Source organism: Leishmania braziliensis, chromosome 31, assembly GCF_000002845.2.
Source record: "Leishmania braziliensis MHOM/BR/75/M2904 complete genome, chromosome 31".
In the NCBI taxonomy this organism is placed as follows: Eukaryota; Euglenozoa; class Kinetoplastea; order Trypanosomatida; family Trypanosomatidae; genus Leishmania; species Leishmania braziliensis.
The window spans coordinates 279,328-292,209 of record NC_009323.2 but is presented as its reverse complement, the minus strand read 5'-3'; the positions used below and the strand labels follow the sequence as shown (position 1 = coordinate 292,209).

The following is a 12,882-nucleotide window of genomic DNA, read 5'->3' as shown; positions in this document are numbered from 1 at the left end:
GGGCTTTGCCGACCTTTGCGCGCGCGCACACACACACATGCATGCACCCATATACCTCTATGTACCTGTAGAGAGATCTGCAGCTGGAGAGCACTGCATCGATATGTATATACGTATGTATACGGTCGCGCATCTTCTACGGATCCCCCCGCCCTCCCTCCTTTTTTTTTCTGCGGTTTACTGCCGTCTTCACTTCCTCCTCTTCGGTATTGACGGTGTCCATTTCTTTGCCTGGTTTCGGTGTGCTGGTGCTGGTGGTGGTCCTGGTGTACTTTGGTCCGCGAATGTGCTTCCTTGTGCGTTCGTTACTTTTGTAGGCTCTTCGTTCCCCCACCCACCCCCCTATCGGAGTTCTTCTCATACGTCGCACGACACAATCGCTATCATAGACTTCGAAGTAATCGCCGTGTAACTAAGTGTATGTGTGTATGTTTTCGCTCTTTCCATCCTTCCCTCGGCTGCCTGCATCTGTGTTGCTTTGAATTCGGATATGGGTTGGTCTCCGTGTGTCTGGGTACGTGTGTGTGTGCCTAGCCCCTGTTTGAGGGATGTGATGCTCAGTGGCGGAAGAACAAGATCAAGGAGGAAGCTGAAAGGCGCTTTTGAGTGGCTGAGAGTGGTGCGGAGAGAGGGAATCCATTTCTCTCTCCCTCTTCGCCTAGCTCACGTGCCATCGTCTCTCGCCCTTTGCATCTTTGTTCACCTGCATTGGGCCTTTTCCCTTGCCGATCCAGCCGCTCCTCAGCTTTCTTCGTTTGCAACCACCACCTCCTCTTCACGTCTCTTCTGTTTATGTGGACAAATTTGTGGAAGCACAAGTGGCACGCGAAGAGGGCCCAGCAGGGAGAGAGACCTGCTGCATTACTCGCTTTCCCTCACATCGGGCTTTCACCCTCCCTCCCTCGCTCTCTCTCTCTACCTCGCGTGTGGGAGGAATGCGGCTGCCGATGTTTGTGTTTTCCCAGCACATCGTGGGACAGGCGCTAGCGTGTCAAGTACACTTGAGATAATGGGCCTTTTCAATCGCCATCTCAACCGGCCCTCCATGCTCTCCGTACTCCCCACCCACTCACCCCCCCTCCGCACGTGTACGCCCCCGCTTCTGCCTTGACTCTCTTCTCCTCTTCGGTCAATGCCGTTTTTCTCTTGATCTTACCCATACTGTGAGTAACGCCCAGGTGCTGTGAGGCCTGCAACCGTCAACCCCAGCAGCCGTCGGTGGCGGCCTCCTCATCGTCGGCCATCACCCCAGTACTGTAAGTCATTTCTGCCAGAAATTCGACAGATCATACCACGCGGATTCGCTTGTTGTCTGTCTTGTTGTAGTGGTGCACGCCCCTCCCGCTCTCCCCTCTCCTCCTTTCACTGCTTTGAAATTGTCTATCTCCAATCTCTCGTGTTTGCTTCACATACACCCTCTTCACTTTTCTCCCCCGTCACTGCTGTGGTCACTGGGTACGACGCCTGGTTGAAAGGTCACATCGGACATGCTCAGCGATACAGAATCGCTGGCGTTTGTAGAGGAGGAGGACGGCTCGCCACCACTGCCGCGGGGGCTGGCGAAGGCACCTGCACCTGCGCTAGCACCCCAACGGATCAAGGCCATGCCGCACCTGGAATCACACAATCGGCCGCCTGGCAAAGCAGCTTCCGCAAAGCCCCCGCTGCACAGCTCGACATCTGGTGCTGCAGCAGGTGCCTCCGTGGTGCACCCGCCCCACTCCGTAGCCGCCCGAAATCCAGCGAAGTTTAACATCACACCCGACTTTTCAGACAGTGAGAGCATTTCATTTGCCATGGATGATGATTCAATCGCGGGGGTACCGATGCCGAGTGGCACATCCTCAATGCCGCCCCCGCTCCCCGGGACTCGGTTGAGCCTCACAAATGCAACACCTACCAGGCTCTCAAAGCGACTGAGCCGCGCCTCTAGCATCAGGTCCATTCAATTCAACTCAGAGCCGGGCAGTCGGGTTACATCTCCCAATTCCAAGGCTCGCCTGAAGCTTTTCAATTCAGCGCCCGTGGAGAAGGCGGAGGAGCCAACCCAACCGGCCTCCGACAGCAGCATCACCTTCTTCGAGCAGGGCGCGGAGAGCACAGAGTTTGGGTTCTCCCTGCCTGGGCAGTCAGGGACGATGAGGCACACTGTGGGAGCCGGAGATCGGAACTCAGTGGGCACCGAAGACAGTCTTGCGTTTCAAATCGAGGACGACAGCAACTTGATGCAGAACCACAGCATTCCGGTCAGGCGTGATGGCCGCTCTGCCGCGGTCGCAGAGAGCGGCGGGGGTGACTTGGGGGATAACGAGAGCATCTCCTTCATGGTCGACGACGACGTGGATGACGAGGACCAGCAAGAGCAGGGAACCCTTTCGCGCCCTGCGAAGCGGGATATCGAGAAGCCAAATGCGTCGCCGTTGCAGCGCTCTCACTTGGCGCATGGTTGCCCATCACCGCGGCTGCCGAACGCAGGCATTCGCGCTGACACGGCGAACACACGCAACGAGAGCACTGTGGATCTCACCGACGCACTGCCTTGCGACGGAGGGAAGCAGGCGCCCGTTGCACACAAACGATCGGCTTCGAGAAGCCTAACTCCTACATCGTCGCTAATTCCGGATGGCCTCACCCGAAGCCCCAACGCGGCACTGGAGAAAACGGCGGGCATTGATGGTTTGGACACCGCTGGCGAGGCTGGCATGGCAGCAGTACCTTCATCGGCGAGCTCGCGGCTGACGAAGAAAGCGATTGTGATGAAGCGCCTCCAGCAGCAAAAGCATCACTCGCGTCTGCCCCAACCGCGCAAGGGTGCCGCCACACACGTCCTCGGAGACGCAGAACGGCTTCCCCTACGCAGGGCTACGCACCCGCCGCTGTATCAACCGGCAGCGGTCTCTACCCCTCTCGATGCACAGGCTGTTGAGGCGCCGTCTGTATCGCTGGCTGGCGGCTCGAAGAAGGACCGCTCTACCTCCCTGAGCAGCCGCAGCTCGTCAAGGGGGAAAGGCGCTCAAGCACTCTTGCTCCTTCATCCCCCACACCCGGAGAGGCAACATCACCAGATATGTCGTTCAAAGGAGTCTGTGACGAGCCAGGCAACCGGTGAGTCGCCAAACCAGCAACTTGTCACTGAGAAGGGCAGTAACGGGTCCACAGATCCACCACCCACGCCTCTCCTCACGGGACATCGAAGTCCCACTTCAAGGGAGGTCGCCTCCGCCGCTGCCTCAGGGCTGCAGTCGAGCAAAGTGGCTTTTCCGCCCCCTCCAGGGCAAGGCCCCCCAAAAAACATTCTTCAGGGATATCTCGCCAACCAAGAGGTAGAGGATCAGTATTACCGACACTACCAGCACCTCAACAGCAACGCGCACCCCCTCTTGGCTGGCGACCGCGCGAACCCTGCAATGCACAACGAACGCTCTGTGCATCAACAGATGTACGCGCTTGAGGAGTGGGGCGAGCCTGTTGCCGGCACTTTCGGAGAGGCGGAGCAGTGGCGGCAGTTTAATGATCGGCAACGCGCAGAACTGCTCGAGCTGCGCAAGCGTATCGCCATTGCCCGTCGTCAGGATTGTACGTTGCTTGAGAGCTCACCGTCCTGGGAGACTGAGGCTCTCATGCCCACCCCCAAAAGTCGTTGCCTCGTGCCGCAGCAAACCCCGATGAGAGGCAGGTACAGCAGCATGGGACCGCGATCACAAGTAGCACACCGCCAACCTGCGGTGCATGGCAAAGAGGTGAAGAGCGGCGGTGAGCAAAGCGGACCGTCTATAGGGGCATATGGGACGCCACTCCATACAGGCCGCCCTGGACGTGGTCAGACATCCGTCAAAGTTGCCTACGCACCCACCACTTTGGCTAAGCCGTCGCCCTGTCTGCCTCGTTGGCCTGGGCCTACTATGTCGCCTCCTAGTCCTGACCCATGCGCCACGTCCGCTACGTATAAAGCCTCTCCTGACCGCATTATGCAGTCGGCGGCAGCAGCCTCTGTTGCCGACCTCTTGGGCATTCTCTGGCCTCCCCGTACCTCTGCTACAAAGCCCTCACGGCACCCCTCTCAGGCGATTGACGCTTTCTTATGTGAAAACGACATTCCGGCACTGAACCTGTACTTCTCGAATGGATCTCGGCTTACCCCAGAACAAGTGGTGCGCTTCCTCGACCTCGTTCGCGTGCAGCTGAGCATGGAGTTTCACACGACTACAGCGTCCCAATCTCGAATGAGCCCGGTGGGGACGGCGGGGACCCCCTCTCCCGCCAGGATTCGTCAGCAAGCAGTGCCTTCCTGCTTCGCTGCGTTTGCAAAGAGTGCCGACCATATCGCGTACGTCGACCCGGAAGAGCATTACGCTTTTAGACGCTTAATTCCTCACTCATCATCGCTGACTCGCAATGGCCGCGCAGCCCCGCTTTCCGCGAAGCTTGCCGCACTGCTCCCCAAGAAGGCAGTTCGCCGCAGCCGGGTGCTGCGGGAGGTGTTTGACGCTATGGATCTCAAGCGGCAAGGCAAGATTCTGCTGGATCTTCTTCCGTCGCTGGCTCGCTTGTTCGAAGTCGAGCTTACCACGATCGAGCATGCCCGTGAATCAATTCTTCGAGGTAATGCAGTGCCTCTGCAATCGTTGTTAGAATCCGCCGTGGAAAGCCGACATCAGTGCGCCGTCTCGTGGAATGGGGCACGTGGAAGTGTTGCTGCTGGTGCTCAGAGGGACCTTGATGCCGTTGCGGGTGGTCCTCCCGATTACGCCGGGCTCCCCCGGGACATGCGAGTGAATATAAAGTACCTCACGCACCGTCTGCTGCTCTTGTCGTTTGCGTTGAATGTCGTCATCCCAATTGTTTCGGCCAGCCGCATTCCGCTGCTCGACTTCTCCGCGTTCTGCATGATTGTCTACGCCGCTGTCGACAACGTCGATCATCCCACGGGCTCCCCGCAGGAGGAGTGGCGGCAGGTGGTGCAGCAGTACTTTATTGCGCTGGCTGCGTGAGAGGCAAAAGCCGCTGAGGAGGAGGAGGTGTGTGGCGACGGACGAAGAGAGAGAGAGCATGGCGTTGGGGTGGGGCCCTTTTCTTTGAGCTGCCCCAGACTCTGGAGTCGTGACGTGGCCCACGTCACGACTCCCCCCCCCACTTCAGACAACACTGCCCCTACCACTCACCCCCTTTCATAGACTGCGAGTATCACTCGGTTATGTGTGTGTTTCTCTCGCGTTGAGTCTGTAGATGTCTCTGGGCGGCATTTTCGAAACTGAACGACGACTGAAAAAAAAAAAAGAAACAGCGATGAAAGAGAAAATGTACTCCATGCGGAATGGCGCGCACGCCAGTCACTCAAGTTGATCAGTGTACTGTGGGCAGCGCTGGCGGATGCCTTTCGTTTCGCCGATTAAGTGCACCGATGTGTCCTTGCATTTGCGGATGCCTCACACGCTTTCTCGCTCACCAGACAGATTGTTTCAACCCTAATGATTCTATTCCCTCCTTCTCCTCCGCCACTTCCTGTCCTATTACTCTTCATATCTTCTCTCTTCCCATCATTGCTGCTGGGATGGGCTATTAAGGTGCCCTTCTCTCTCTATAGCCCCTCCTGCTTGCTGCAGCTGGAGAGGACACCTTTTTCCATACTACTTGCATTATTGTGTTTCGTGCATTCTCTCTCTCTCTCTCTCTGCTCTGCTGCTTTGATTCACCCCTGCCCAGGGATTTTCTCTTCAGCTTCAAACCGTATACCCAAGCACAAATTTTGTACCACTGCCTTCTTCCACTTGTCTTGTTTTATAAACCCCACCAGAGTCACCCGCTCTTATACCCTCCGTTATCCTTCATCTTCACTCTTTAGACACAGCCGGAGCGATAGAGAGAGAGGGGGGGGGGGAGCAGCGGGTGTGCGTATTGGTCGGTATGGGTCTCCTCTGTCCCCAAAGGGGCCACTGAACCTCTGCAGAACTATTCACTTTCTTTATCTCACCTCTGTCGTTCTCTGCGTCTACTTTGCCTCTTCTTGTGCGTCCTCTGGTAGAACACAGGCGCGCAGCCACCTTTCATCTTTCAGAAGTGTTGTCTGTCGCCTTTATTATCCTCGCCAACGCCATCAGTGGACATATTTGAAGACCCATAGAGCGGCATCCGTGTATAATCAAGTCCTCATAGAGCCTCCGTCCACAGTAGTTTCATAGTTCGATCAAAACAGAAATATAGATTTGCGCATCCGCAATCCCCTGGTCATCAGACTAGCACACAACATAAAAGAGTGTACAACAACAACAATAACGCAATCGTGTCTACTTCACCCACCTCCACCGGTTGCCTCTCGCTCACCACTGATCATCGTCGCAACTACCCCCTCCCCCTATAGTTTGTGTTTGGTTGCCGAGTCAGCGTGCCGCTTTTCGTTTTTATTTTTTTTTTACTTCCTTGGAGACCACTTCCATCCGGTTACTCTGTTGTTTGGAGGCCAGGCTATCGGCTCCTCGTTGTCATTTTCTTGCTCTCGATCTCTTCCGCCCATTGCTGCTTTGGGGTAGGCTTGTGCACGGACTCTCCAGTTGTTAAGTCTCTCTCACTTCCTCTGTCGTCTTTTCACCTCCAAATTGAGCACGCCTTTCCGGCGCACAGCGCGTGCTTTGCCTTCTCCTCTTCGCTTTCTCTATCCACTTCACTACCTTCGCCTGTGAAGACGACGACCTCCCCTTTTCCCCCTTTCGCATTCTCGTTTGTCGCTGCTACATCTCATCCTGTCGTTGTGTGTGAGTGTTCTCGACTGCACTACCACGAGCCCCTCTCACTGATGGTTGGGGGCAGCTTCCAAAACGTGTCAGCTTTACTCATCCGCCGATACATTACTTTGCTGTTGCTTCCACTGAGCCAGTCTCTTCCCCCAGATTATTTCCTCCTGTTGCCTTGTATACTCCACACCACTGTCGTTCTCTTTCTCGTGCGCTGTCACGCCATCATCGCTACTTCCTCCCCCCTCCTCGCTTTCCTCCAGTGGGGCGTGGCGTGCCTGCTGCTGCTGCTCAGTTTACTGGGCTGCCTGAAGTACACCTTCGCATCACGTGGGGGGTGATGGGACCCCCTCCGTACTTTTTAGCCCCGTCGCCTTGTCTCTTATCGTTGAGCTAACGCAGTCTCCAGCCCAACCCTCACTGCAAAGCGGTAACACAGATGGAGCTCCCTTCATCTTCCTTACGGGACTCGCCGATGCAGGCGGCGGCTGTGCCTCATCAGCCCAATACCACCTCCCGCCTCCTTCCAGTGCAGCACTCCTGCACATCGGAAGGCTCTCTACTTCGGAAGGCCAGTATAGCAACGCTCGCAGGTGCAACCACTCTTGGGGTAAACACTGCCGCTCCGATGGCAACCACCATCACCAGCAGCGTCGTAGGCACCATTGTGCCGCCTCTCCAGGAAGACAGTCTTGCTCTCTCCTCCATTCTGTCCGGTGAGCCGTCGCCTCCCTCAGAGTGGTCGAACAAGACGCAGAAGTACGCGCCGCCGCTCTCCTCCTCAGCGGATCCGTCGTGTCGCCGTTTCTCTGTGGACAGCGGACCACAGGAGGATGGGGCCTTTCCACTGGCGTACAAAAGGGCACGCTCGGTCGTAACGACCCACTCCCCCACTTCGGGCTTGATCACGTCACAGCCTACGGACTGTGGCTCCCCCTACATCCCTTCGCACGCGAGCAGCACGACGCCGCCTGAGTACCTCACTTCCTCATCCCCACTGCGAGGAATGTCTCGCCACGCTGAGGTGTTCGTCAGCTTAGAAGACGCGTTTTTCGCGGCTGTGGAGCCGGAGGCAACGCAATCGAGAACTGCCGCAGCGCTCTGCACGTTGCAGAGGTTTACCGGCACGAATGGCCAATGCTCACCTCAGGCAATGCCTCCCCCCACTAGCATTGTTGTCCCTGCGGTTGCTACGCCTGTTGTCATCAAGGATCAAACAAGCTGCAATAACGCATCGGTCTGTCTGAGAGATTCGGTACAGCACCTCACAGAGAGAGGCGACCCCTCCGCTCACCACCCACACTTGTCACCGCTCTCCAGTTCCAGCTCAGCGAGCAGAATACTTGGCCTGGACAACAACGATGACGGTGCCAGCGACGACGATCGGCTTGGCACTCCGACCCCCCGCCGCTTCGTGCAACGCTTACTCTTTGCCGAGCCCTCACCGGTTGCGCACACCACCGGTACCCCACCGTTTAGGACAGCAGATGTCGCCGCGTTGAATAACTTTGATCTCGAGTACTCGCTGTTTCAGCCCGCAGCACATTCCCCGCGACGGTTTAGCTCACGTGCTAACACCTCTCTTTTGTCCTTGTCGCAGACAGATCTCATGACAGGCGTCTTCGCTGAGACAGATACTCAGTACCAGCTGAACTGGCAGCAACAACAACCGCAGCTACTGTCACTCTATACGCCGACCAACACTATTTCGACGCCACCACGAACAGCCGTAGCGGACCATAGCTCTCTCGGCACCGTTCTCCATCCACAGCTGCGGAAGGCAAAAGTGGCCATCGACGAAGCGCAAACAGCAGCAGCGACAGAGTCCCGCAATGGCACCACGCCGTTTCGCTCTTTCGTGGGCTGCACCTCCGCCTCCACAAAGGGGCCAACGGCCGAAATGGAGACGCAGGTGTTTCCGAGGACGCCTTTGATCGCCACGCCTGTGCAACTGTCAGCCCCACGGACGTCGTTGTGCGCAGAGACATGGACCGCCCATGCGGTCAAGGCCCCGCGACAAGGCCTGAGTGATTCTGAAGGGATTCCGTGGTGCGGCCCCAATTACCCAGGTCGGTGCACAGCCTTATCACCGCAGAAGGTCGACACAGCAGTTGACAAGGCACTGCAGCCCCTTTACAGTAACTCAGGCAGTGTCACAGACCACCCCTGCCACGACCTTTACAGCAGCTCACACACACCTCGTGACCAACCAGCGGTGAGTCACGCTAGTTGCAGCCCCTCTGAGTCCTCCTCTTTCGCCAGGTCCTACGCTGCCCTCTTTTCTAGTGGACGGTCTATCCCTCTCAGCGAGCGAGACGAGGCGACCACGATGCTTTCCATGTCCGCCGTGCCACCCGATGAGCTGGACTACTGCAGCACACCCACGTCGCCGCATACTCCGTTGGCAAACCACACACCTGGTCCAGTGGGGGTCCATGACAGCATCATGGCACAGCGCAGCTCAGGTCACTCGTACTCGCGCTACTGCTCACAGCTGCTCTCCCGGTCTATCACCCCACAGAAGTCAGCCCGCCGCACCTTCTCTCGTCAGACGACCCCGTCACAGTCTTTCCGCTCCAAGGTACAGAGCCACAGCTTCGAGTCACAGCAACAGCATTCGTACATGATCCAACACGCCAGTGATGTGATTAAAGGCGACAGACAGCTGGGCACATACCAGTTTCTCATCAATGGTGAGCCTCCTAGCGTGACAGAGCGCGACTACCTTGCGCCCAGCCGTAACCCCTTTAGCCTCTACCGAACACTCGATCTATACGTCACCAACCCCTCGCTGCTCACGTCGAGCGCAGCACCCGACAGCGGCGCCGCTGACTTTCTATCGGAGAACGATCTGTCCGAAAGCCAGGCAATGTTTGCAGCTGCTCTGGAGAGAACTGTTGTTCGCCCCGACGCAGCTGTCGTCTTGTATGGGCAGCTGGTGCCTTCTCCCTCAACCCCCCCAGGTGTCTCGCATCGCGCGCTGGCCGAGAAATTTGCTGCCTATCGTCCGCTTGCCGCTCTTCTTCCTCAAGACTTGAACATGGAGCACTGCCTCTCTCCAACAAGTCCCTCTCTGTGCGCGAGAGTCCACGGCAGCAATAACGGGCGAACGAGGAGCGCGCCGCTTGAACAGAGCACACCCACCACACCGGCGGCGGCGCAGGGTCTCGCTGTGGAATCGCCCACAAGAGTAGCCGGTATTCATCCGCAGCTAAACGCGGCTCTGATTTCGTCATTGTTGCCCACTGAGACGCACGTTGGTGCCCCAGGAAGCCTCCAGCTGTCAGCCATGAAGCCGCTCACTGCACAGAGTCCCTGCTGCCACTGGACCCAGCCAAAGACGCTGTCGGTGATCACTTCAACAGAGGCCTCCTGCTGCATACCGCCATGCGGCCCTCCGGTAACCGATGCCCTTTCGGACTCTTCCGATGAACTACATGATGCCCCAGCGATCACATCGTCGCGGCGGCAGCCACAGCGGGGCGAGTGTGGGATGAGGGACAACGACTCTCCACTCCCACAATGTCCTACGCAAAGCCCAAACACAATGGCGCTGTGCGTCGAGTTCAGCACGCTTTGCGCTAGCCAGCAGCTGCATTTTGAAGACAACGGGGGCGACAAGGATACGGCACGGAGTGGCTGCGATGAGGCACACGCCCCCTTTAGCCACCAGTCTGTCGCACAGGCGGGGTCTCTGAAACTGGTGCATACTCGAAGTCCGCTCGATGTAGCCGCGGAGGGCAGCGACGGTGCTGGGAGCAGTCACGGCTCGCCTAACTACCTCTGTAACACTGTATCGAACCTCAGCTTCACCTGGAGTGGGCAGCAGAGTCCTTTAAAGATGACCGCAGCGCTCCGCCCACCGAGTGCACCCCCTGCGTCGCCAACGCGGGTGGGTGGGGCGGCACTCGTGACACACGGCAGCGTGGAGAGGGGGCCTGCTTTGCTTCTTCCATCTCTCAACTTCGCCCGTTTGGCAAACCACACACGACGGCCGCAGTTTCTCACCCCGACGCTGCAGCAGCGCCCGTCGCCCGGCCGAGGGGCAGCGGGGATGTGCATCTCCACTGAGTCTTCGTGGATACATGGAGCCCAGACCCCAGTGGCGGCTAGTACGAGTCTAGGTGCCCCCTCCTCCGACCATGCAGACGTTTCCACTGCCGCGCAGATTGGCTGCCACCTGATGGAGTCCTTCTCCGACCCATTCGAGAGAATCGACACGAGTGAGGAAGAGCTGCCAGGCGATCGCTTCCAGGCCCACCACGTCTTTCAGTTCCTGCACAGCATCACTCCGACTTGTGAAGGGGGTGACATCCGACCAGGGAGGCGAGAAAGAGACTGCCGGGCAATTCCCTTGTGCGTGGAGATGAACGGCGTCACGTGGCTCGCTGTGCATCGGCTCGATGGTTTACCGTACGCAGTGAAGGAAGTACCTGCCGCAGCCTTCAATCTTGCCGAACTGCAGTGCCTCACCCTTTCCATGACCCCTCCGTCGGGCAGGTCATCAACGAGCAGTGCGGCCGGTCGCGAGCGGCTACCAGATCAGCACACGGCAGCTCTCACCGCAGATGACAGGCTGGAGGCGGAAGACTGCATTGCCCGCTACTACAGTGTCAGCACGCCGCCGCAGAGCAGCATCAATCCAGAGGTGCGTCTGTTGCAACTCGAGTACTTTCCCCGTGGGTCGCTGTCGGAGCTTGCCCGACATTTCAGGGGGGAGCATGGGGCCGTCTCCTCGCATGCGCTCTCTCCACTCGTAGCTGATGGAGAGGCGCTGAGCAGCCGGTTCTGGCTTGCAGCCGTGACGCAGGGCTTGCGAGGGTTGCGGGTGCTTCATCACGCTGGCCTCATCCATGGGTCCCCGCTGCCGCTGTCGCTCTTCCTGTGCGGCAGCGCCCCTTCATCTTTGCGCTTCAAGTGGAGCTGCTTTGGTAGTGCGCGAGCGGATGCCGACATCTATCCGACAGAATCGCTACCGGCATGGGTGAGTGAGGCGGTGGCGCGGTTGTGCCAGATGGCCGCCGCTGACGGCACCACAGTCTCGCCAGACGCGATTGAGGTGGCGGTTTTCAGCTTGGGTATACTCGAGGTGTTGGTAGATTATGTCGCCCGGCAGCTTGTGGATGTACTGCCGCCGCGTGATTCACAGAGCCTCCGTGAGCTGGAGTGGATCGAGGCGGTTGTCACACATCAGAAGCTCGAGCTCTACGCAAGAGAGGAAGAGAGTGGTGAGGACACGTTTGCGTTGGTGCGTCTGATGCGCTTCTTGTGGGACGTCTCGAACACCTGCAGCACCGCGAATCAGGCGTTGGCACAGCTTAGCGCCCGTGTCAACCCCGCCGCCAGGGTTGTGGAGCAGGTGTATGAGTGCGAGCTGGCTCGCTTGACTCGCCAGCTAGAGAAGCGGCGGCATCACCTTCATCGTCGCCAGCAGCAGGAGCAGCTGCAATCGCTTCACAGTGCGAGCATGGAGTCCTCCTCGCTGACGGACGCAACCCTTCTACGCTCTCCTGAAGTGAAGATGGCAGTTACTGGCACCTCTTCGAGGCGTCGCATAGGGTTTAGCGACCTATCATCGCCTCCGCTGCACCTGGCACCCGATCCTGCTCTCAGGCCCGTCAGCGCCTCATCTTTTGGAGTCGCTGCGCCATCCTTGAAGAGTCGCAGCGCAACCCCGAAGATTTTCTGTTCGCCGCGACTTCCGCCGCATCACACACTGCTGAAGCATCCTTTCACCGTGTCAAGCAAGCTGTTCCTTCCCTCTAGCACTACCGCCGTACCGGCTACTGCTGCTGTCTCGTTTCCTCTAGAGTCTCTGAGAGTTGAGCGGACGGTATCAGAGTTGTCGGGGTGGGGATGCACCAGCAGTACTGTGGGACACCGAAGAAGGTGCGAGATTCACCCTGTCATACTCAAGGCGGCAAACCACATGCTCGAGAATTCGGTGAACGGCAGCGGAGATGGTACAAGAGACCCGATGACGGAGCTCTTGAGGCCCGCGGTGGAATCGATGTGCCAGCGAGGATGGACGACCCTGTACGCGGGTGTACCCCTCAGCGTCGCAGGAGGCATTGACGCTGATGCAAGCGCAGGCGCGAGGGAGGCTACTGAATCACTCATGAAGTCTCTACGACCGCTGACTTCATTCGAGTAG

General features: G+C 58.1%; 2 protein-coding genes across 2 annotated transcripts; both read left to right on the top strand.

Moving 5' to 3' along the window:
• Positions 1 to 1,847: 1,847 nt before the first annotated feature.
• On the top strand, positions 1,848 to 4,991 carry LBRM_31_0840 (conserved hypothetical protein; the record flags this gene model as incomplete). Its single annotated transcript, XM_001567032.2, has 1 exon — positions 1,848 to 4,991. One exon carries the CDS (start codon positions 1,848 to 1,850, stop codon positions 4,989 to 4,991), a length of 3,144 nt encoding a protein of 1,047 aa, XP_001567082.2.
• Positions 4,992 to 7,167: 2,176 nt separating this feature from the next.
• LBRM_31_0830 (conserved hypothetical protein) lies at positions 7,168 to 12,882 on the top strand (the record flags this gene model as incomplete). Its single annotated transcript, XM_001567031.1, has 1 exon — positions 7,168 to 12,882. The coding sequence occupies one exon, from the start codon at positions 7,168 to 7,170 to the stop codon at positions 12,880 to 12,882; it is 5,715 nt and encodes a 1,904-aa protein (XP_001567081.1).